Here is a 25,983-nt window from a genome sequence, read left to right as displayed (position 1 = left end):
TAGGAGAACCTGAATAGACAAAGCAATCTTGAGTAGAACAAAGCTGAAGGAATAACTTTTTTTTTTTTATTTCAAACTATATTACAAAGCTATAATAATTTAAACAGTATGGTTCTGGCATAAAAACAGACATGTACAACAGAACAGAATTGAGAGGCCAAAGCCAGAAATAAACTGTCACATATGCTGTCAACTTATACTTGATAAAAGAGCCAAGAATACCCAATGGGGAAAGGACAGTCTCTTAATTAAATAGCTCTGGGAAAACTGGATAATTATATGCAAAAGAATGAAATTGGACACTTAAGCCATTCATGAAAATTAAAAAAAATGGATTAGAGACTTAATTTAGGACTTGAAACTCAGGCGACTGGGTGGTTCACTCAGTTAAGTGTCTGACTTCGGCTCAGGTCATGATCTCGTGGTTTGTGGGCTCGAACCCTGTGTTGGGGTCTGTGCTGACAGCTCGGAGTTCGGAGCCTGGAGCCTGGAGCTTGCTTCAGATTTTGTGTCTCCCTCTCTCTCTGCCCCTCCCCCACTTGTGCTCTGTCTCTCTCTACCAAAAATAAATAAATGTAAAAAAATAAAATATTAAAAAAAAAGACCTGAAAGTATAAAACTCCAAGAAAACACAGGGAAAATGCTCCTTGGCATTGGTCTTGGCAATGATTTTCCAGTATGACATCAAAAGCATGAGCAACAAAAGCAGAAACAAACAAGTGGGATTACTTCAAACTACAAAGCTTCTGTTCAGTTTTGTAGAATTTTGAGGAACTGGAGGGAATATTTGCAAACCATCTATGTTTAAGAGGGTAATAACCAAAATATATCAGGAACTCATATAACTCAATAGCAAACAAACAAATAATTCAGTTAAAATTCGGGCAGAGAACCTGAATAGACATGTTTCCAAAGAAGACATATGGACGGCCAACATGTACATGATGATTACTAACATCAGGGAAATGCAAATCAAAACCACAATAAGATATTACCTCACACCTGTTAGTCTTATCAAAAAACAAGAGACAACAAGTGTTGGTGAGGACGTGGAAAAAGGGACCCTTTGAACACTGTTGGTAGGAATGTAAATTTTTACAACCACTATGGAAAATGGTATAGAGGTGCCTCAAAAAATTAAAAAATGGACCTATTATATGATCCAGCAATTCCACTTCTGGGTATATGACCAAAATAAGTGAAATCACTACTAGAAGAGATATTTGCACTCCCATGTTCATTGCAGCATTATTCACAAAAAGCTAAGACATGGATATAATCTAAGTATCTACTGACAGCTGAATGGATAAAGATAATGTGATATATACTTACAATGGAATATTATTTAGCCAGAAGAAAGAGGAAATCTTGTCATTTTCAATGACATGGATGCACCTTGAGGACATAATGCTAAGTAAGTCAGAGAAAGACAAATACTCTATGAGCTCACTTGTATGTGAAATCTAAAAAAGCTGAACTCATAGAAACAGAGAGTAGAATGTTAGTTGAGAGGAATTGGGAGGTAGAGGAAATGGGGAGATGTTGGTCAAAGGGTACAAACTTCCATTTATAAGATGACCAAGTTCTGAGGATCCATTGTGATATGGTGACTATAGTTAAGAATACTGTATCATATACTCAAAAGTTACTAATAGAATAGATCTTAGGGTCGCCTGGGTGGCTCAGGTGGTTAAGCATCGGACTCCTGATTTGGGTTGAGGTCATGATCTCGCAGTGTGTGGGATTGAGGCCTGCATGTATCAGTGCAGAGCCTGCTTGGGACTCTCTCTCTCCCTCTCTCTCTGCCCCTCGCCAGCTTACTCTCTCTCTCTCTCGTCTCTCTCTCTCTCTCTCTCTCTCTCTCAAAATAAATAAACATTAGAAAAAGAATAGATCTTAAATATTCTAACCACAATAAAAATAATGGTAACTAGTTTTAAAAAACCAAAGTAAACCCACAGCAAGTAAAAGAAAACAAAAATAAGAGAAGTCAATTAAAATCAAAACAGAAAATCAACAGAGAAAATCAATGAAACAAAAAGTTGATACTTTCAAAAGGGTGAATAAAAGTGACAACCTGCTAGCACAATTCATAGTGAAAAAGAAAAGCTGCAAATAACCAATTTGAGAAGTGAAAGAGGGGATACCACATAAGCACTGCAGATATAGAAAGTAAGGGGATATTATAAATAACTACACACATATATTTGATAACTTAAAAAAAATTGTAACATTTATTTATTTTTGAGAAAGACAGCGAGCATGAGTGGGGGAGGGGCAGAGAGAGGGATACAGAGGATCCAAAGCAGGCTCCATACTGTGAGCACAGAGCTGGATACAGGGCTCAAACTCACCATCTGTGACATCATGACCTAAGCTGAAATCAAGAGTCAGCCTCTTAACCGACTGAGCCACTCAGGCACCCCTATATTTGATAACTTACAAGAAAAGGAACAATTACTGAGCAAGAGCCATTACAACTCACACAATGTGAAATAAATAAGCTGAATAAGTATACAACTATTAAAGTAATTAAATCAGTAATTTTAAAAAGCTAGTGAAGGGAAACTTCCAGGCCCACATGATTTCACTGGATAATTTTGCCAATCATTAAAAAAATTTTTTTTAACGTTTATTCATTTTTGAGAGACAGAGAGAGACAGAGCATGAGTGGGGGAGGAGCAGAGAGAGTAGGAAACACAGAATCCAAAGCAGGCTCCAGGCTCTGAACTGTCAGCACAGAGCCCGATGTGGGACTCGAACTCACTGTAAGATCACGACCTGAGCTGAAGCCAAAGCTTAACTGACTGAGCCACCCAGGCGCTCCAATTTTGCCAATCATTTAAAGGAGAATTATAGCCAACTGTAAAAAATATCTTCCAAAAAATAGAAGAGAAAGGAGCATTCTGAAACTCATTTTTTTGTACCAAGCATTACCCATTTAGCAAAATGAGACAGAGACAGTACACTAATAATAGTAATGACAATAATAACAATTTGTAAGTAAGCTATAAGCCAATATTTCTCATAAACTTAGGCACAAAAATCCTGACCAAATTTTAGCAAACTAATCTGGCAATGCATAAAACACAATATATATCCAGGCCAAGTTGACTTTATTCCAGAAATGCAAATTTAGTTCAATATTTGAAATCTGATCAGTGTAATCCACCATGTCCACAAGCCAAAGAAGAAAGACAGCATGATACTATCAATTGGTGCAGAAAAATCATCTGACAAAATTCAACACCCATTCTTGATAAGGGCTCTTAGAAAATCAGAGTAGGGAAATTAGGAACTGTCTTCCACAAAATGTATGCTGAAGTCTTAACCCCCAGTGCCTGTGAATATGACTGTATCTGAAAATGGGGTCATTGTGTATGTAATCAAGTCAAGATGAAGACATTCTGAATTAAGGTGGGCTCTAATCTAAGATGACAGATGTTATTATAAGAAGAGATGCAGAGAAGCACACACGAAGAGCATGGCATATGACATGGCATCAGATGTGTCCACAAAGCAAGGAAGCTCAAGGTTTGCGGTCAACTCCAGAAGCAAAGAAAAAGGGATGGACCCAATTCTCCCCTAGAACTTAGAGAGAAAGCATCATCCTGCCAAGACCTTGATGTCTGACATCTCTCTTCTAGAACTGTGACAGAATAAATGTCTACTGTTTAAAGCCACCCAGATTGTGGTAATTTGTAACAGCAGTTCTAGGAATCTATTGCAGAGGGAAACAACTTCAACTTGATGAGAACTCGCTGTAAAAATCCCACAGCTTACATCATAGGTAATGATAAATGACTGAATGCTTTCCAGGTAAGTTTGGGGAAAAAAGGCAATGATGTCTACTGTCCCCATTCTCCTTCAGTACAGTACTGAAAGTCCTAGCCAGTGAAATAAGGCATAAAATGAAATAAAGTCATACTGATTGGAAATGAAGAAATATAACTGTCCCTATTTATAAAAGACATGACTGTCTATGTAGAAAATGCCAAGGAATCAAAAAAACAAAAAACAAAAAACCAAACAACAAAGCTTGTAGAACAAATAAATTTCAGCAAATTCGGAGGACACAAGATAAACACATATCTGTACTTCTATATATTAGCAATAAACATTTGGAGACAAATTAAACATAATGTACCTTTTACAATCACTCTAAAATCACAGGTCATATAATCCAACAGCCATGTGATATCATGATGTCTTCTACCAGATAGGTAATCCCAGGGCTCATTACTGAATAATCTCTAACAAGGTGTAACGTCTTGGTCTCTAAATCCATTATTAAATTCACAGATTTAATCTCTATGAAGCCTCTCTATTCTATAGATTTTCCCTCTCTACTTCTCCCATCAAGTATCCAACCAATCCCTTATTGTCTAGACAACAGCAACAACTAAATAGCACACCTCTTTTCATACTTATTCTTTATATACATTTCAGCTGAAGTGTTCTTTTTCCAGATAGATTGTTCCTGTGATTATAATACTTTAATGACTTTCCATTATTCTTTGGATAAAGAGCAAAGTTCTTACCATGGCCAGTAAGAACTCTAAGTTTGGTTTGGTCAGACCTGCCCCAGCTTACTTTGTTGCCAAGCCTAATTATTAATTGAGTCTTTCATTCTCCAGTAAGTTCCCCTTTGGACAGTGAATTTTCTGGTCATTCTACCTAAAAAGTCTTGCATAGTCCAGCTCCAAATGACCTCTCCAGCATCTCCCTACCCTCCATACCCATGAAGACACATTTTCGTATCCACTCTGGTGTTCCTTGGCCACCTGTTCATATCTAGCTCTCTCCCACTAAAGAATCTTCACCCATATGTTTTTTATGCCTGTGATGCTCTTCCCTTCCTCCTCACCTTCTTCCTGTAAATCTTCAAACCTTTCCCCAGAGAAGTTTCCCTGGCCTCCATGCCTTAGCCAAATCTCCTCATTATATGCATTCACAACACCCTTAATTCTTGTCACAAAAGATAAACTTTCATATTTGTTTAAATGTTTGTGTGATAAACAAATCCACTGAATAAATGAATAAAAAATTAAAAGAATGAATGACTGAAAGCAATATGTCCTATTACTGGTTTGGGTAGTGAGACTATTTTTTGGATATGAACATAATTTATATTTTGCTCCCATAGGGTAAATTTATTTGTTATCTTTTGTTTTCCAGAACCGTGGTGAGAGATTTTAGGAGGTCACCTCATTCTGTTTTTCTGATACTTCTAGATACCCTTGAGACTTTTAGTGACCCTCCTAAAATCCAAAATTCAGAATGAATAAATTATTCATAAGCTGCACCATAGCATTATAAACCTAAAAATGTCCAGATTTCCCTTCCTTATTATTGTGATAATTTCTCACACTCATGACTGCTACATAATTAAGAAGTTATATCATGAAGCTAAAACTAATAGCAGAGTATAGTGTCCCTTCTGATAGTAAACCTATCAGTAAGACAGGTTATTTAAATATTCTTATCAAAGATATCAAAAGAAGATATATGGATAGTGGTTGACTCTGCTCTATCTTGCTTCTTTGCCATTTTTTAAAGCAGATTTTAATTTAATTTAATTTATTTTTTAATATGAAATTTATTGTCAAATTGGTTTCCATACAGCACCCAGTGCTTTTTTTTTGCCATTTTTATCATTAGCATAAGAAGGTTATCCCCCATGGCCAGTATCCTTCTATATGACCTATAATCTTCTTTCCATTCTCTCTTCTTTAAACCTCAATCCAAAGTTCAACATGATGTTTCCACGTTTATATTCCTAGATTTTCACAGAAGTATATATTCCTTGATATAGCAGAAGCCTTTGTTTGTACTTTGTCTTAGATACTTGTTCTGAAAAAAACATGCTTCCCTTACTTGCAAATTCTGCCAAATATTTAAATAAGAAGTAATATCAATTCTCTACAATCTCTTCTAAGAAATAGAAGCAGAGGAAACATTTCCTAATTCATTTATGAGGCTAGCATTATCCTAATATGAAAGCAGGATATATACCTTACAAGAAAGTAAAATTAAAGACCAATATCTGTCATCAACAGAGATGCAAAATTCCTCAACAAAGTATTAGCAATTCATATCCAACAGTGTATAAAAAGAATTATACAACATGACCAAGTGGGATTTATTCCTGGTATGCAACATTGCCTCAACACTTGAAAATCAATTAATTTATTTCATCATCACATCAACAATCTGAGAAATCAAATGACCATTTCAAAAGATACAGATAAAGTATTAGACAAAATCTAACACCCATTCATGATAAAAAAAATCTCTTAGCAAACTCGGAATAAAAGTGAACTTTTTCAATTTGATAAAAAAAAAAAGTCTATAAAAAACCTACAGGTAACATCAAACTTAATGAGGAGAAACTCCCTAAGACTGAAAACAAGAGGAGGAAGTTCCTTGTCACCACTCCTATACAACTTCATACTGGAAGTCCTTGATAGTATAATAAAACATGAAAAGGACACAAATGGTATGCAGATCAGAAAGGAAGAAATAAAACTGACCTTGATCAGATGATGTAACAAATCCCAAAGAATTTACAAAAAAAATTACCTAGAAATAATAAGCAATTACAGCAGAGTTGCAGAATACAAAATTAATTACAAAAATCAAGCACTTTCCAGGGCTCCTGGGAAGTTCAGTTGGTTAAACGTCTGACTTTGGCTCAGGATGTGATCTCACAGTTTGTGAGTTTAAGCCCCGGCATGGGGCTCTGAGCTGTCAGCGCTTTGGATACTCTGCCTCTCCCTCTTCCTGTCCCTCCCCTGCTCGCTCTCTCTCTCTCTCTCTCTCCCTCTCTCAAAACAAATAAACATTAAAAAAAACCAACCATTTTCCTATGTACCAGCAATGGAGAACGGGAATTTGAAATTCAACACACAACACTATTTACATTAGCACTGAAAAATGAGGTAAATAGGTATAAATCTAACATGTACAAAGTCTAGATGAGGAAAAGTATAAAACTCTGATAAAGAAACAAAAGAAGAACTAAATAAATGGAGAGAGTTTCCATGTTCATGCCTAGGAAAACTCAATATTATTAAGATGTCAATTCTTCCAAATGTTATCTGTAGATTTAATTAAATGTCAATCAAATATATAAGAAAGTTATTTTGAGACACATAAAAACTGATTCTACAGTTTATATGAAAAAGCAAAAACCCTAAAATAGTTAATATAATAATGAAAAAGGAAGTTGCAGGACTCACATTACCCAATTTCAGATCTTACTATAAAAGTAGTACAGTATAGGGGCGCCTTGGTGGCTTAGTTGATTAAGCATCCGACTTCGGCTCAGATCACGATCTTGCAGTTTGTGGGTTTGAGCCACGCATTGGGCTCTGTGCTGACAGCTTGGAGCCTGGAGCCTGCTTCCAATTCTCTGTCTCCCTCTCTCTCTGCCCCTCCCTGCTCATGCTTTGTCTCTTTCTCTCTCTTTCTCAAAAATAAATAAACATAAAATTAAAAAAAAAGTAGTACAGTATAGGTGAAAAACTTGGTATATACATCAATGGAACAGAGTAGATAGCCCAGATACAGGCTTGCATAAACACAGGCAACTGTTCTCTGACAAAGGAGTAAAGGCAATTTAATGGAGAAAGGATAGTCTTTCAACAAATGGCACTGTACAAATCAGAAACCAATATGCAATCAATTTATCAATCAATCAATAAAGAACCTACACTCAAATCTCATACCTTTCAGAAAAACTAACTCAATGTGGATGTTAGGCCAACATATAAATGGCAAAACTGTAAGATATCTAGAAGAGAACATACAAAAAAAAAAGCAACTTTGGGTTTGGTGATGAGTTTTTATATGTTTTATATGAAAACATAACCCATGAGGGGCACCTGGGTGGCTCAGTTGGTTAAGTGTCCAACTCTTGATCTCTGCTCAGGTCTTGATCATGAGTTTAAACCCTGCATTGGGCTCTGCAGTGGGCATGAAGCCTACTTTAAAAAAAAAAGTACAACCCATGAAAGAAAAAATTGATTAGGTGAACTTTATTAAAATTAAAATGTTTTTCTCTGTCAAAGGCACTGTTAAGTGCATGAAAAGAGAAGCTACAGACTGAGAGAATATCTTCAGAACAAGTACCTGTAAAGGATTTATATCCAAAATTTACAAATGATTCTTAAAACTCACCAAGAACAAAATCAAAAATCCAATTAAAATATAGGTAGAGAATCTTAAACTCCTCATCAATGAAGATACAGAAGTGGCAAATAAGCATATAACAACATGCTCAATGTCATTAACACTAGGCAACTGTAAATTAAAACAATGAGGTACCACTATTTTTAGAAGGGCTACAATGCAAAAAAACTGACACCACCAAATGCTGATAAAGATATAGAACAATAGGAAATCTCATTCATTGCTGCTGGGGATGCAAAATCCACTTTAGAGGATAATTTGGCCATTTCTTACCTACCTAATCATATGCTTACTCTACAATCCAACATTTGTAATACTAAGCATTTGTCAAAATGATTTGAAGATGTACATCCATGCAAAAACCTGCATAAATGTTTACAGCAACATTTTTTCATACTTGCCCCAAACTAGAATCTACCAAGATGTCCATTATTCAGCTCTAAAAAGAAATGAGCTATGAAGCTACAAAAAAACACGGACCAACCTTTAATGCATATTGCTAGTGAAAGAAGGCAGTCTGAAAAAGCTACATACTATATGACCCCAGCCACATGACATTCTGGAAAAGATGAAACTACAGAGTCAGTAAAAAGATCAGTGGTTGCCAGGGGCTCAGAAAGTAGGGAGGGATAAATAGGTGAAAGATGGGGAGATTTTAGGGCAGTGACAACTATTCTGTATGATACTGCAATGTCTGACACACATTTGTCAAAATCCATATAACTGTATAACACAACAAGTAAACCCTCATGTAAACTATGGTCTTTAGTTAATAATAATATATCAATATGGGTGTGTCCATTGTAACAAATGTAACACATTGATTCAAGGTGTTATTGATAGGGGAAACTGTGCTGGGGTTTAGGGATGGGGGTATACGGGAACTCTCTGTACTTCATGTGCAATTTTTGTGCATACCTAAAAAACTGGCTTTAAAAATAAAGTCTTATCAAAAATGTATGTTTTGGGGCGCCTGGGTGGCTCAGGTGGTTAAGTGACTGACTCTCAATTTCACCTCAGGTTGTGATCTTGCAGTTTGTGAGATCGAGCCCTGCATCAGGCTCTGTGCTGACAGCACAAATCCTGCTTGGAATTCTCTCCTTCCCTCTCTCTCTGCCCATTTGGGCAATTCGCATGTGTGTGTGTGCTCTCTCTCTCTCTCTCTTTCAAAATAAATAAGCATTTAAAAAAATGTCTATAAATCTCAAAATAAATAAATATTTAAAAAAATCTCAATGGTATTATACAATACATTTCTGCTTCCTCATGGCAAAGATAATACTTTGCTCCTTCTCCAGATGCTCTATATGGCTATACTGAGCAGCTGAAGACATGAATTTCTAATAATTTTCCTTCTTAATTTGTCTTATTCCTTCAATTAATATTTATGGGGTGCCTGTTCATAAGCCAGCTGCTATACTACTGGCCATGAATTTCCTGGCACTCATCCTTTCTTGTATTACAGGGGCTGCTCTTAATAATTGGCCATTTGGGGGCACCTGGGTGGCTCGGTTGGTTAAGCACCCAACTCTTGGTTTTAGCTCAGGTGCAGTGCAGGCCCTGCGTCCGGCTCTGCACTGACAGCGCAGAGCTTGCTTGGGAGTCTCTCCTCCCTCTCTCTCTGCCTCTCCCCTGCTCTTTACTCTCTCTCTCAAAATAAATACATAAACTTAAAAAAAGAAAAACTGCAATCAGAGTGGCCAAAATGAACAAATCAGGAGACTATAGATGCTGGCGAGGATGTGGAGAAACGGGAACCCTCTTGCACTGTTGGTGGGAATGCAAATTGGTGCAGCCACTCTGGAAAAGTGTGGAGGTTCCTCAGAAAATTAAAAATAGACCTACCCTATGACCCAGCAGTAGCACTGCTAGGAATTTACCCAAGGGATACAGGAGTGCTGATGCATAGGGGCACTTGCACCCCAATATTTATAGCAGCACTCTCAACAATAGCCAAATTATGGAAAGAGCCTAAATGTCCATCAACTGATGAATGGATAAAGAAATTGTGGTTTATATACACAATGGAATACTACATGGCAATAAGAATGAAATATGGCCATTTGTAGCAACGTGGATGGAAGTGGAGGGTATTCTGCTAAGTGAAATAAGTCATAGAGAGAAAGACAGGTTTTTCACTCTTATGTGGATCCTGATAAACTTAACAGAGAACCATGGGGGAGTGGAAGGGGGGAAAAAGTTACAGAGAAGGGAGGGAGGCAAACCATAAGAGACTCTTAAATACTGAGAACAAACTGAGGGTTGATGGGGGTTTGGGGACAGGGGAAAGTGGGCGATGGGCATTGAGAAGGGCACCTGTTGGGTTGGCACTGGGTGTTGTATGGAAACCAATCTGACAATAAATTATATTTAAAATAAAAAAGAATAATTGGTCATTTTGCAGTACTGTACATATAAGACCCTCAGCAATCTCTCACTTTTTGGTGTGAAGAAATAGATCTTTACTCCCAAAGATTAAATTAGTGTGATAATTTTATAGAAGAATTGAAAAAATATAATTGCTTTACCCATTTCCTGATCCAAATGAGTTTAGTCCTATGACCACAAAAAATTATTAATAGTGTCATTTATTGATTAAATCTCCTCTAAATATTATCCATTTTTTTAAGGAACAATCTTGCGATTTAAGGTCTTGTTCACCACATGCACTATAAACCTACTCAAAGTACACTTTAAACTATTTACAAGGCTGCTGCTTTAACATCAAGAAATATTTATATCTCCTTCTTTATGAAGAGAAAAAGTAATATCTTTGGATTGTTATGAAAAAGGTAAAGGATATTTTTTGACTCAAGATGTGAGGATTTTATATCATGGACCCTCCTCCTTCCTTTTTTTTTTTTTTTTAGCTAATCCCAATGACTACATCTTAGGAGGGAACATTAGGGCCTTGTATACCTATCAAACTTACATCAGCAAATTACATTTCTTCCAGATAAATTGTCTCTTTTTCTTTGTTATTCACCCAAATGCATTTGTTTTGAAAGTTGATCACTTGTAAATTTTGCTATCAAAATTCTGTATCATCTAGAGATATCACATGCACTGACAAAGTGTTTTAAATGGCCATGTTAAATTTCAATTAAGGAAAATAAGGTATTACATACAGAGATATAATATATATATTTATTTATCAGTAAACACTAAAATAGACATCAAAACTCTATATGGAACAAAAAGTTAAAATACTGACACAATAAATATCTATTTAATATTTTATTTTCTAACTTCTGTGATTTCTAAATAACTATTATTATCCACCTATTAGAAGTATTATAAATATTTATATTTATAAATATTATAAGTATTATAAATATTTATAAGTATTATAAATATTGTAAATATTTATATTTATAAGTATTATAAATATTATAAATAGGTGGATAACAATAATAAGGTGGATAATAAGGATAAGGTGGATCCTTGAGATGTTTCCCTTTATTCTGATTTCATGAATTTATTCATTTACTCACTAATCACTATTTACTGAAGTCCTAGAATGTATAAAATACTAAATGGTGATTTTGTGCTCTAGAATCTCATGTTCTTAAAGAATGAGAGATAAAAAAAGATCAAATATATACTCTTATTGTTGACCACACAACAGATTTATAAGCACAGAGGACTGGAACAAGGGAGATGTGTAATAACTATTGAATTAATAAATCAGAAATGGTCACTACATCATTCTGCTCTGTCCCTAATGCATGATGAATGAATAGAATCATAGAGCCCAGGAGCCCAATGGTTCTCTAGTTAAGTACTTCTGAATGGATGCCAATCTATGTCATGTGCTCCCAGTCTCCCCATGGTACTCCTAATTCCAGCAGTTCTAACTACTTTCAGTTCTTTCAATAGAACTCACTGTCTCATCCCTCTAGAACTTTATATATATAATACCCTCCTGCTGGAACTTCTCCACTCCCTCTTCCCTAATCTGTGTTGCAAATGACAACTTAACCTTCAAGACTCAGTTTAAAATACGTGTTGATTGAAATAGTTTATTGTGCACCTAGGTAGTGAGTTTACAAAGATGAATAAAACATGGCCCCATGGGGGTCTCCCTTTCTTTAGAGTAAAATATTTGGAATAAAACACCACCTTTCCATATGCTTATTCCCTAATGATATGCAATAATTGAATTTGCCTGCAGGAATCAGCTCAGTACCTTTAGTTGATTTCACAATTAAATGAATATTATTGAATACTAACTCTGATTCAAGCATTTAGAGGATAAAAACACATTAAGAATCTTATAACCCTCCAAAATGTGACCATACTATGAGCTTCATATTGGGTTTATATTTCCATATTAAGGTAGAATGTCATTTTGTTCTCTTGCACACAACAACAGTAAGTTTTCTAAAAGAATACTTGTTATTGGCCTAACTGAAATATTAATCTTTGGAAATTTTGGTGAATGAATAAAATGAATAATTCTAAGTTATTTTCTAAGTTTGATTCATTACTAGATACTTAATGGGAACTGATTCTGAACAAAGTCTAGGACGGCAAATACAAAAGACATAGAAGTTGCAAAAAAAATCCTATATACGATGCCTAAGGAATAGATATATATGTAATGTGTGTGTGTATATATGTATATGTATATATGTGTGTACATATATGTGTATATATGTATGCATATATATATGTACATACATAAATGGTCAAGTAAGATTATATTGTGATGACAAGAGGAATGAGAAGATTTTAGAAATGTGGAGAGGAGATACGATGGACATTTTAGAAGCAGACAGAAACTGAAGACAGGTGAGGAGTAATGGATAAGAATAGTGACTCTTTTTTCCTTAAGAATGAAGCAGGTAATGTTTTAGACAGTAGAAAGAAGAAATTGGAAAGGTCAGAGTGAGCTAGGACCATGAACAGCATGCATGATTTAGATGTCATCTTGGGAAAGCAATAGGAAACCATCAAATGCTTTGGACAAGCGAAGTCACATGTTAATAACATTGTTTTAAGGAGATTGGTTTTACAGCAATGTAGAAAGTACATTGGAATGAAAGGGACGAGACGCAGAGAATCTAATGAGGTAATTTCAATTGTTCAAACGTAAAGTAAAAACCGTCTGAACTATTAGTGGAATAAAATATATATAAGTAGCAAAGGGTAACAACATTGGGTATAATCGAAAAGTATAACTTGGGGAGCCTATTTCCAACTGTTTCTTTCTTTCTTTTTTTTTTTTTGCCAGTATTGCATTTGAGAACTTTTTAGTTATGATGAAATCATTGAAACTGTTTCACTAGTCCTGGAAAACTGTTTGAATGCATTAAATCAATTCACATGTAAAAAAAAAAATCTAATAATTTGAAATATCTTTGGAAGTTGTAGAATAAGACTACCCAACTTCAAGACTTAGTATAAAGCTACAGTAATCAAGACAGTGTGGTATTGGCAAATGAACAGATTAGTGAACAGAACAGAAAGCCCAGAAATAGAAATAGACAGAAAAATATAGCCAACTGATCTTTGACAAAGGAGCAAAGGTAATACAATGGAACAAAGATGGTCTCTTCAACAAATGGTGCTGGAACAAATGGACATCCATATACAAAATTTAAAAAAAATGATCTAGACAAGTACCTTATACCCATTACAAAAGTTAACTCAAAATGGATCACAAACCTAAATGTAAAACATAAAACTATAAAGCTCCTAGAAGATAAAATAAAAGAAAAAGTAGATGACCTTGGGTATGCTGATGCCTTGTTAGACAAAACAGCAAAGACACAATCCATGAAAGAAAAATTGGTAAATTGGACCCCAGCAAAATTAAAAACTTCTACTCTATGAAGGGCCATATGAAGAATTAGAACACAAGCTACAGACTGGGAGAAAGTACTTGTGAAAGACACATCTGAGAATGGACTGCTATGTAATATAGGCAGAGAACTCTAAAACTCAAGAATAAAAAAACCCAAACAACCCAGTTTAAAAAATGGGCCAAAGACCTTATCACACACTCCACCAAAGAAGATCTATAGGTGTCAAGTTAAGCCTTTGAAAAGATGTACTGCATCATATGTCATCAGGGAAATACAAACTAAAACTACGAGATACCACTACACTTCTTTTAAAATGGCCAAAATCCAGGGGCACCTGGGTAGCTCAGTCAGTTAAGCATTTGATTCTTGATTTCAGCTCAGATCATAATCTCACGGTTTGTGAGTTCAAGCCCCACACTGGGCTCTGTGCTGACAGTGTAGAGCCTGCTTGGGATTCTCTCTCTCTCTCTCTCTCTCTCTCTCTCTCTCTCTGCCCCTCCCCCTCTCAAAATAAATTAAAATAAACTATAAAAATAATAAATAAGTAAGTAAGTAAGTCAAAATCCAGAACACTGATAGCTTCATTTGCTGACGAGGGGGTAGGGCAACAGGAACTGTCATTCATAACTGGTGATAGTACAAAATGATATAGCCACTTTGGATGATAGTTTGGCAATTTCTTACAAAAGTAAGCATATTTTTACCATAAGATCCAGCAATCATATTCCTGGGTGTTTACTCCAAACAGATGAAAACACATCCACAATAAAACTTGTACCCAGATGCTTATATAAGCTTTGCCCATGATTGCTAAAACCTTGAAGCAACCAAGATGTCCTTCAGTAGGTGAATGGATAAATAAACAGTGGTACATCCAGTGAAATAGTACTCAATGCTAAAAAACAAATGCGCTATCAAGTCATGAAAAGACATGGATAAACCTCAAATGCATATTACTAAGTAAAAGAAGCCAGATTGAAAAGCCTACACACTATATGATTCCAATTTCATGACGTTCTGAAAACAGGCAAAACTAGGAGACAATAGAAAGGTTCCAGGGGTATGAGAGAAATGAATAGGGAGAGCATGGAGGAAATTTGAGTGCAAATACTCTGTATTGTAATGATGCATATATGCCATTGTTATTCTTTCCAAATTCATAGAATATACAACACCAAGAGTGAGCCCTAAGGTAAACTATGCACTTTGGGTGATTATAATATGTCAATGTAGGTCCATCCCTGGTAAAAAAAAAAAAATACCATTCCAGTGGGTAAAGTTTATAATCAGGAAGGCTACACATGAGTGGGGGCAGGAGGTATATTAGAAATCTCTATACCTTCCTCTCCAATCTGATGTAAACCTAGCACTGTTTAAAAATAATGTTTTGGTTTTGTTTTTGTTTCTTTTGTTAAAGAAAGACTACATAGTGGGTGATTTTGTTTATATGAAATATCCAGAAAAGGCAAGGTTATAGAGATAGAAAGCAAATCATTGGTTGCCTGAGACTGGGGGTGGGAACAGGGGCTTGAGGGAAATTTGGGGGGAAATGGGAGAGTTCTAAACCTTGAATGTGATTATGATTACAAATTCTATAATTTTTCAAAGAAATTATTGAAATGTATACTTACAATGACATTTTATGGCATGTACATTATATCTCAAAAACAGGTAAAAAAATATGTTTTACATGTGAGATAAGTAAAAGTATCATGGTCATGCTGCCTCTGTTATAACAAGGATAGCTATGGTGGAGCAGAATAATAATACATAAAAAAGAATCAATATAGGTTACCTGATTGTCTCTACTTAAACCATTTCATAACTCAAGCCATTAAATTGTATGGAAAAAAACATTTCATCTATCTTTAAAATTTTTCCTAGACATGTCTCCTGAGGCAAGGGTAAGTAAAAGCAAAACTAAACTATTTGGGACTACATCAAAATAAAAAGCTTCTGCACAGCAAAGGAAACAATCAATGAAACTAAAAGGCAACTGACAGAATGGGAGAAGATATTTGCAAATGGCATATCAGATAAAGGGTTAGTATCCAATATATATAAAAAACTTATATAATTCAGGACCCCAAAAACAAATAATCCTATTTAAAGATGGGTGGAAGACATGAACAGACATTTTTCCAAAGAAGACATACAGATAGCCTACAGACACATGAAAGGATGCTCAAAATCACTTATCATCAGAGAAATGCAAATCAAAACTACAATGAGATACCCTCTCATACCTGTCAGAATGGCTAAAATTAATGACATAGGAAACAACAGGTGTTGGGGAGGATGCAGAGAAAGGGGAACCCTCTTGCACTGTTGGTGGGAATGCAAACTGGTGCAGCCACTTTGGAAAACAGTATGGAGGTCCATCAAAAAGTTAAAAATAAAACTACCTTATGATTCAGCAATCACGCTTCTAGGTATTTACCAAAGTATACAAAAACACTGATTTGAAGAGGCACATGCATCCCAGTGTATACGGCAGCATAATCAACAATAGCCAAATTATGGAAAGAGCCCAAATGTTCATGTTCATTCATTGATGAATGGATAAAGAAAATTTGGTGTATACACACACACACACACACACAATGATATATTACTCAGCCATCAAAAAGAATGAAATGTTGCCATTTGCAACATGGATGGAGCTAGAGTATATTATGCTAAGTGAAATAAGTTAGAGAAAGATAAATATCATATGATTTCACTCATATGTGGAATTTAAGAAACAAAACAGAGGAACATAGGTGAAAAAAAAGAGAGGCACACCAGGAAACCGATCTTAACTATACAGAACAAACTGAGGGTTACTGAAGGGGAGGTGGGAGGGGGGATGGGCTAGATGGTTGATGGGTATCAAGGAGGGTACTTTTTATGATGAGCACTGGGTGTTGTATGTAAGTGATGACTCACTAAACTCTATACCTGACTAATATTACACTGTATGTTAACTGGAATTTAATAAAAAGTTGAAAAAAACCCTACAATGAGATATCACCTCACACCTATCAAAATGGCTAAAATCAAAACACTAGAAACAAGTGTCGGTGAGAATGTGGAGGAAAAGGAACCCTTGTGCACTGTTGGTGGGAATGTAAACTGGTGCAGCCACTGTGGAAGATAGTATGGAAATTCCTCAAAAAATTAAAAAAAGAACTACACTATGATCCAGTAATAGCACTACTGGGTATTTACCCAAAGCATACAAAAACACTAATTCAAAAGGATAAACGTGGCCCTATTTTTGTTTATTGCTGCATTAACCAATGCATAGCCAAATTATGGAAGCAGTCCAAGTGTCCATCAATAGATGAATGGATAAAAAAGAGGTTTTATATATATCATGTAATATTATTCAGCCATAAAAAAGAATAAAATTTTGCTATTTGCAACAGCAAGGATGGAGGGAGAGAGTATCATGCTAAGTGAAATAAGTTAGTGAGAGAAAGACAAATACCATATGATTTCACTCATATATGGCATTTAAGAAACAAATGAACAAAGGAAAAAAAATAAAGAATGAGACAAATGAAGAAAGAGACTCTTAACTACAGAGAATAAACTGATGGTTATCAGAAGGGAGAGGGTGGGGGGATGGGTGAAATAGGTGAAGGTGCTATGATTAGCACTGAGTAACGTATAGAATTGTTGAATCACTATATTTTACACCTGAAACTAACATAAAACTGTATGTTAACTATACTGGAATTAAAATAAAGAAATAAGAGTGGGCTATAAATATACATTAATAACATCCTTTGAAAAGCAAATAGAAATATGATCCTAAATTTCAATATCTATTGACTTTTGTCTCTTGTTTTTGGTTTTCATTTTGTAGGCTCTGTTTTCCACTGTTTAATTAAAAATTATGAAATACATACAGCTTTGGTTCCTAGTAGCATACTTCTCTGGCTTAAAAAGCAAAAGATGACATAAGAGAATTTTCCATCTTAAATTTTGTTTCCCAGTTCAGCATAAATTACATTCACAAAACCAGTTACATACTTTTGCTTGATATATTACCTCGTCTGACTTGTCAGCCTGAAGTTGACAATAGATTCCTTAAATAAACCAACCCCTTCAATATCAATGACATCATCCACATCAGGCTCAGTACCAACCAATGTTATGGGAAACTTCCAGATCCCATCTGTTATGCACTCTATTTTCAGAGTAATTTGAGTCCTTGAATAGAAAAAAAAAAAGATTATAAAGGATACTATAGGAAAACAAGCAAAAAGAGAATACGATATAGTAGATCAATATCTAGGTTGAAAATGTAAGCAAACCTGGTGGTTTTAGTAAAACACTGGGACTTGTAATTCTTTAAAAAATGTAGATGACTGTTAATTACATTCTAGGAATAACTTTTAGGTCTTTGGTTATATTATCAATCTCCCTGTAAGATAATTATTTTCTAGCACAGCTTATCTACTCTGTGGGTATTTACTAAGAACCAGTAAAATATGTATAATTGACTGCAAATTTTTTGTAACGAGCACAGAGTATGATAATATTTAAGAATCCAAGACGAGGCTAGCAAAAGGCCACAGGTGTTATACAAACAGGTCTTCTAGGGGCACCTGGGTGGCTCAGTCAGGTAAGTGCACGACTTCGGCTCAGGTCATGATCTTGTGGTTTGTGAGTTCGAGCCCCGCATTGGGCTTGCTGCTCTCAGTGCAGAGCTTGCTTCGGATTCTCTGTCTCTTTCTCTCTCTGCCCCTCCTCTGCTCTCTCTCTCTCTCTCTCTCTCAAAAAGTGAATAAACATTAAAAAAAAACAAAAAAAAAAACCCAAATAGGTCTTTCACCATAAAGAAATTTTCTGTTCAAAATGAAACATTGTGAAAAAGTTTTTCCAATTCTTGTTTCACATAGAAAAATTATATTTTCTGTGGACACTCACAAAAGCTCATAAAATTGACTTAAAGGCTTTTAAAAATTAAATTGCAATTTTAATTTAAATTAAAATACCACAAACACTTTACATAATGAGATATAATTGAATGTCAGCTGAGTTAATGAAATGAATAGAGATAGCCTTTCTAATCATTTGGCTATGAAGGAGAGTGGACACATGGAGCAATGGGTGAAACCGAGGAATGGTTACTTGTTTGTTTGCTGGCTTAGGGTGGAAATAATGCAAACATGTAATGGTGTGGCTGCAATATCCTATGTCAGGTTAGACAAAGAAATCACAATCCTTTTATATAAAACTCTCAGAAAGAATAGCAGGTAAAGAGTTTCAGGAGAAAGTTGAGCTAAGCTTATTATTTCTTAAGATATCCTAAGACAAATGATATCAATTATTTCTCTATTTATTAAAAATATGTTTAGCCCTGTGTTAAGTGAGAATCATCTGACTCATGACCACAGTAACTAAAGATCTCTCACGTTTTTGTATTAGACCCTTGATTTTTATTGAAAGAAAAGGTCAAGACCTGTAGAAATAATCTTTTATTTGTTTGTTTTTGTAAAACCACCTTTTAGGGCCCTGACAATTATTTCTTTTTTTTAACGTTTATTTATTATTGAGAGACAGAGACAGAGAGCAAGCAGGAGAGGGGCAGAGAGAGAGGGAGACACAGAATCCGAAGCATGCTCCAGGCTCCAGCTGCCAGCACAGAGCCCGATGTGGGGCTCGAACCCGCAAACTGTGAGATCATGACCTGAGCCGAAGTCGGGCGCTTAACCGACTGAGCCACCCAGGCGCCCCAATGACAATTATTTCTTTTTTTAAATTTTTTTTTTAACGTTTTATTTATTTTTGAGACAGAGAGAGACAGAGCATGAACGGGGGAGGGGCAGAGAGAGAGGGAGACACAGAATTGGAAGCAGGCTCCAGGCTCTGAGCCATCAGCCCAGAGCCCAACGCGGGGCTGGAACTCACTGACGGTGAGATCGTGACCTGAGCTGAAGTTGGACGCTTAACCGACTGAGCCACCCAGGCGCCCTGACAATTATTTCTATTATATATAACACTATCCTGTGAAAGGATGAATGTGAAACATTACATTGTATTAACTGCTGTGAAATAATGTTATATTTTCTCTTTACCAAAACATGAAAATTTTGTTTTCTTTTTTTACCTTGCCAAACAGGAAGAATTGAAGTCAATACTTATTTTACTTATCTAGCATGGTTTAGGTGTAGTTATTTTCTTATTCTTTTTCATAATTTAATCTTTTTCATGATTTTATTTTGGTTTTTCTCATTTAACTGTGTGTCTTCCAGTGAATCATCCCAAATAAATAAGAAGGAATTATAAAAGTAAATGAATATACACATATATGCACAAAAGAGATTAAACTACATCAGAATGTTATACAATGCTCACAAAAATTTATGAATCATGCATACAAGTCGTCCCAAATCAGTTTTTGAAATATTCACCAAGAAGCTCTAAATCCACAAAATGTTGAATGAGTATAAATTCACACTGGTTGTGCTCTTAAAAATAATTTTTTTAATGTTTATTTTTGAGACAGAGAGAAAAACCGAGTGTGAGCAGGGGAGGGGCAGAGAGAGAGAGGGAGACACAGAATCCGAAGCAGGCTCCAGGCTCTCTGAGTTGTCAGCACAGAGCCTCACATGGGGCTCGAACCCACAAGCCATGAGATCATGACCTGAGCCGAATGACACTCAACCGACTGAGCACCACCCAGGCGCTCCTATTTGGAAGCAGTCCAAGTGTCCATCGACAGATGAATGGATAAAAAAGAGGCTATATATATATATATATATATATATATACACATACACACACACACACACACACATATATATATATAATGCAAAAAGAATAAAATTTTGCCATTTGCAGCAGCAAGGATGGAGGGAGAGAGTATCATGCTAAGTGAAATAAGTTAGTGAGAGAAAGACAAATACCAGAGCCTGACAACTCAGAGCCTGATGCGGGGATCAAACTCATAAACCACAAGATCATGTCCTGAGCTGAAGTTGGACATTTAACTGGCTGAACCACCCAGGTGCCCCACTCTTTTTTTTTTTTTTTAAGTTTATTTGAGAGAGAGAGAGACAGACAGACAGACAGGGAGACAGGGGGAGGGTCAGACAAAAAGGGAGAGATAGAATCCCAAGCAGGGCTCGATCCCACAAACAGTGAGATCATGAGCTGAGCCAAGATCAAGAGTTGGCCACCTAACCAAGTGAGTCACCCAAGCGTCCCCACCCCACACTGGTTGTGCTCTTATTCATTAACGGCAACATTCTCCCCTTCTGGTTGTTGCTGGTAATTTCCATATCATTAAGTCAACATAATACAAAGCTAAGTATGAAAAAAAATAACAAATAATCATAGAAAACTATCAACATAAAAGAGAAAATAAATGATTACAGTATACTATCTTCTTGCAGATTGGTTTTATTACCATTTCCTGAAGATGACACTGGTATCTTTTTGTTATTGAACTACATATTCAAAGCCACTTTAAATACATGCCTGGCTACTTCAAATACATAGTCAAACTACAAAAATTAGTAAAAGCACAGGTAATACTTTGACTGTCTTTTCATTACCAGGCTGCACTTTGTGCTTTGTGTATACTGTGGTTCTGATCAGTATCTCTGTATTAAGACACAAAGAAGGCTCTATTTCACATGTGACCTATCATACAGCATTTGCATGTGCTAAGTACCAGTTATCTAAGAAGGGAGTATAAAGACACTGGATGAGGCTTCCCAGAAGACAGACATTCAAAGGTCACTATTCTCACAGATTCCACTATGATCCTCTTAAACCTTACTAAGGGCAGGGCAATGTTACGGTTTGGTGGCAAAAGCATAATGGCAGCAACTGCCAAGTAGAACACAACTGAGGCACGTTTTATCATTCGAACTGGTTCTGAGAAGTAGTATCAAGAAACATCATGCTTCCAATGCACAGTACCAAGTGAGTAATTTTTAAAAATTTTTTACAGGGGCGCCTGGGTGGCTCAGTCGGTTAAGCGTCTGACTTCAGCTCAGGTCATGATCTCACGGTTTGTGATTTCGAGCCCTGCATCAGGTTGAGCTGACAGCTTGGAACCTGGAACCTGTTTCAGAGTCTGTGTCTCCCTCTCCCTCTGCCCCTCCCTCATTCATGCTCTGTCTCTCTCCATCTCTCAAAAACTGAATAAAAAGTTAAAAAAAATTAAAAAAAATTTTTTTACAAAGTGCACTGTTCTCTTTTGTTAATATTATACCCTAATGATCTTCGGGAGGTCACAATTTGGGAAGGATTTCTTAGATTCCTAATCATTTTGGACGGCTTTTTCTCATCAGAATACTGTTCATAGTTTGATAGATGATAGGGATAATCTAGTCCAAAATATTTACCTCAACAGCATCAAAGAAGTAATACAATCCAAATATAAAGATGGAGAGAAAAATCAACACTATTTTGTTTAAAAGAGTAGTAATATATAGTTTCAAAGAATAAAAATATTGTTTAAAGAAAAAATGCTTACCTCGATGGTTTCTTTGGTGCAAATATCAAATTGAAGACCAATGTTATCACTTTAGCCATAACATTAAAAGATTTTTTGATCAAATACAAAGCCATGCAGGATTCCAAGTTAGACTTCACAACGTCAGATTCAAATTGAATTTCATATTCAAATTCACGTTTTATAGACATATCTAAGAAAATCAAGATTAAAATGCATTTCAATTTAATTCAATATACATAGGTTGAAAATCAATTACCTGTCAACACTAAAACACACAGGTATTTAGAGGGAGGGAGAGGTGATTCACCTTTGTGTTCGTAATACCCAGTGCATTACCAGGTATATAATGGTGCTCAGTTATGATTTTGTTAAAAGGTAAATAAATAAATGAATGAATGAATAAAAAAATAAATGCAGAAGACCATTCTCACCATCCTTAATTCTTTAAAATTCAGATTTATGAAACAAGAAATAGCCAGATAGAAACTAATTATCAATATTTACCATAAAATATAAATAATATAACAAATGTATTACAAGCCTATAGACTTACAATTTATAAAGAAAGGTTTGAGTTTAAACAATATTAAAGTTTAAACAATATTAAAAACAGCATCCCAAACTATTAGGATAGAATTTTCAAGTTCTGGTATATTTTGATAAAAGAGAGAGTTCTTCATGTTTTAGTCTTGGGGTATTAGAGACAATCTGGTTAACCATATTTTCTTAACCAGGAAAGTTATAGCAGGTTTGTTGGGTACATGTGAAAAATACCTTAAATCCAATACTGGCTCATGTAAGAGAAGCACAAACATCTATTATATTAACTCTCCACATACATGTAAGGATCCCAAATGCCAACTTGAAAAGTTTGTTGCATACAGATCATGGAAGAGAGGTCAGGGAACCATAACTTGACCTGGTCCACAGCTGACCTAATTTCTAAGGTTGGTCTCTAGTGTATAAAGGTAAACGTGATCCTTGGATTCATAGAACTGATGGCCACCCTTCTTTAAGCAATCGTATAGAAACCAGACCATCTTTAAGAAGTAGTTGATTATAGGGGTGCCTGGGTGGCTCAGTGGGTTAAGCGTCCGACTTTGGCTCAGGTCATCATCTTGTGGTTCATGAGTTCGAGCCCCATGTTGGACTCTGTGCTGACAGCTCAGAGCCTGGAACCTGCTTTGAATTTTGTGTCTCCCTCTTTCTCTGCCCCTCCTCTGCTCACATTCTGTCTCTGTGTCTCTCTCAAAAATAAATGAACATGAACATAAAAAAGAAGTAGTTGATTATAATATCTGCTATAGAACTCTGAAAAATAGCATGGCAATAACAAGCCCCAGTCACATTTAATGATTATCTGGCAAACCTTATTAATGTAAAATAACTGGCTGACCCACAGCCTTACAAGACCTTTTTCTTCTTTTCACATGTAAAAGTATATTTCTGACATCCTGGATAGCTAGCTGGTTTTCATCCTGTTGACAAAATCAGTAAGTACGGTTCCTATCAATAACCTGTATTTGCTGTAGCAAAATCAATGTGTCTACATATAATGTGTCTATTTTGTTCTGGGAATGAGATATAGAAATGTTCCATAGGAAACCATAATCCATACAGAGAAAGAGCATTTAAGAATTTTGAGTGTTTAATGGGGATGAAATTTGCATTGCATTCAAATCACATAATATTTTTAAAGCAAATACTGTATGTAGTTGAGCTCTGCATCTGTTTCTACTTAATTACTGAAGACTTTATGGGAATGCTTATGTCAGGTTGAAGACAAGAAATGAGAAGCTAAATTTAGTTTCAGAAGCATTGAACCTCCCGTGGGGAATCTGTCACTATGGATGTTATAATTGTAATCATAAGAAGATCCATTGGTACAAAATAGAGACATGATTATCAGCTAGGGGATAGGAGGTGGGACAAGTAGAAACAATATGAATATATTTTTCAAACTACACAAATCCCCCTTGTCTGTAACTGCAACATACTCATACGAGCACCTAAGGGAGAGGGAAAGAATTAGGCTGGATAAAATCACAATAAACTAACATTCTGTATCGTACCATAGAAGTAATCTGTTAGAGTCTCTGCATTTTATTTGGAAAGTCTTATTACTAAGTGAGAAACATGCCTTTTGTTGTGCTCATAATTTGGAGAGAGTCTATATAGTATTCTTCTGTGGACTGGGTTGATAGGAGCCCCTGATGCCAGGATAAATTAATTATCCGATTGTTGGATAAAATTAATCTCTTATGACAAACCTAGCTCATAGCTTTAAGAGAATAACTGCACATTTCTACACACACACACACACACACACACACACACACACACACACAGGCACTTAAATAAATGTAGTTTCCCATAATACACATTACAATTTCAAATTTACAAGTCAACAGTCCTTCAGACTACTTTAACACATTTTTCAATATGGAGGGAACATTCTGTTGTTTTTAGCAAATCCTTTAAAAGGCACTTGAGGGACGCCTGGGTGGCTCAGTTGGTTAAGTATCTGACTCTTGATTTCAGCTCAGTCATGATCTCATGGTCCTGAGATTGAGCCCCATGTTGAGCTCTGTGTTGACAGCATGGAGTCTGCTTGGGATTCTCTTTCTCCCTCTCTCTCTCTGCCCCTCCCCTGTTCATACATGCATGCGTGTGCATGTGTGCTCTCTCTTTAAATAAATAAGTAAAACTTTAAAACAAAAAGGCACTTGCATTCATGATACGAATAGGATAAATATATATTTAACTTCAATTGTGCTCTAACAGCATGTAAAAAGCTTTCCTTGAAATGGCAAGCATGGTTTTTGTCATCATGGCGCTTATGTGTGAGAGGAAAGAAATGGCAATAAACTACCAGTGATACCACTAGTTTAGTGATACCACTAATGCTATGAGAGCATTAGTCCTGGGAACCTGGCTGCTAAGGTCCTGAGGAGGAAACAAATACACCAAAACTGAAAGGTGATAAAAGGTTACCTGGAAATAGAAATTAAGAAAGTGCCTCTTAGGCATCAGAGCAGCATGGGGGAATTTTCCATGGTAGAAGCCAGCTTAGCCCCTCTGAGAAAGAGCTTGTGTGGGTAAAGGAGAGGAAGTGGCAAGAATTTGTCAAAAGATGAAGTGGGCAAAGTAGGCAGGACTATGGAGAGTATGGTGAGGATTTGGGACTTCTAAGAATAACAGGAGGTCACTGAGTGTTTTAAGTATGTAAGTAATGTGCTCTTTTAATAGTAAACTGAGCAAAAAGGGGTTAGGAGAGAATGTAATGAATTTTCCGCAATAGTTCAGGCCAGGTGGTGGCTTGCACAAGGGTAAGAGGAAGATTAAGATCAAATAATGCCCTGCCATATACAAAGCAGGAGATACATAAGCAATTATGACAATCAATAGAATCACAAGCTTATCACTTCTGTCCTGTATTCATACCCTTTGCATATATACAAATTATTTCATCAAATAGGTTTCAGAGAATTGTATCTATGTATAACAGATGCCTGT

General features: G+C 35.9%; 1 protein-coding gene across 1 annotated transcript in view; it reads right to left on the bottom strand.

Annotated features, from left to right (window-relative positions):
* Nucleotides 1-25,983, bottom strand: part of CFAP47 (cilia and flagella associated protein 47) — a 545,688-nt gene that overhangs the window by 23,617 nt on the left and 496,088 nt on the right. The window contains exons 64-65 of the mRNA XM_053202225.1: nucleotides 22,486-22,657; nucleotides 18,042-18,203 (exon numbers count right to left, since the gene is read on the bottom strand). Coding sequence (XP_053058200.1) covers nucleotides 18,042-18,203; nucleotides 22,486-22,657 — 334 coding nt within the window. The remainder of the gene's footprint in view (nucleotides 1-18,041; nucleotides 18,204-22,485; nucleotides 22,658-25,983) is intronic.

Source organism: Acinonyx jubatus, chromosome X (genome assembly GCF_027475565.1).
Source record: "Acinonyx jubatus isolate Ajub_Pintada_27869175 chromosome X, VMU_Ajub_asm_v1.0, whole genome shotgun sequence".
NCBI classification, from domain to species: domain Eukaryota; kingdom Metazoa; phylum Chordata; class Mammalia; order Carnivora; family Felidae; genus Acinonyx; species Acinonyx jubatus.
Note: the sequence above shows the minus strand (reverse complement) of the source record. Positions and strands in the feature narration are given on the sequence as shown.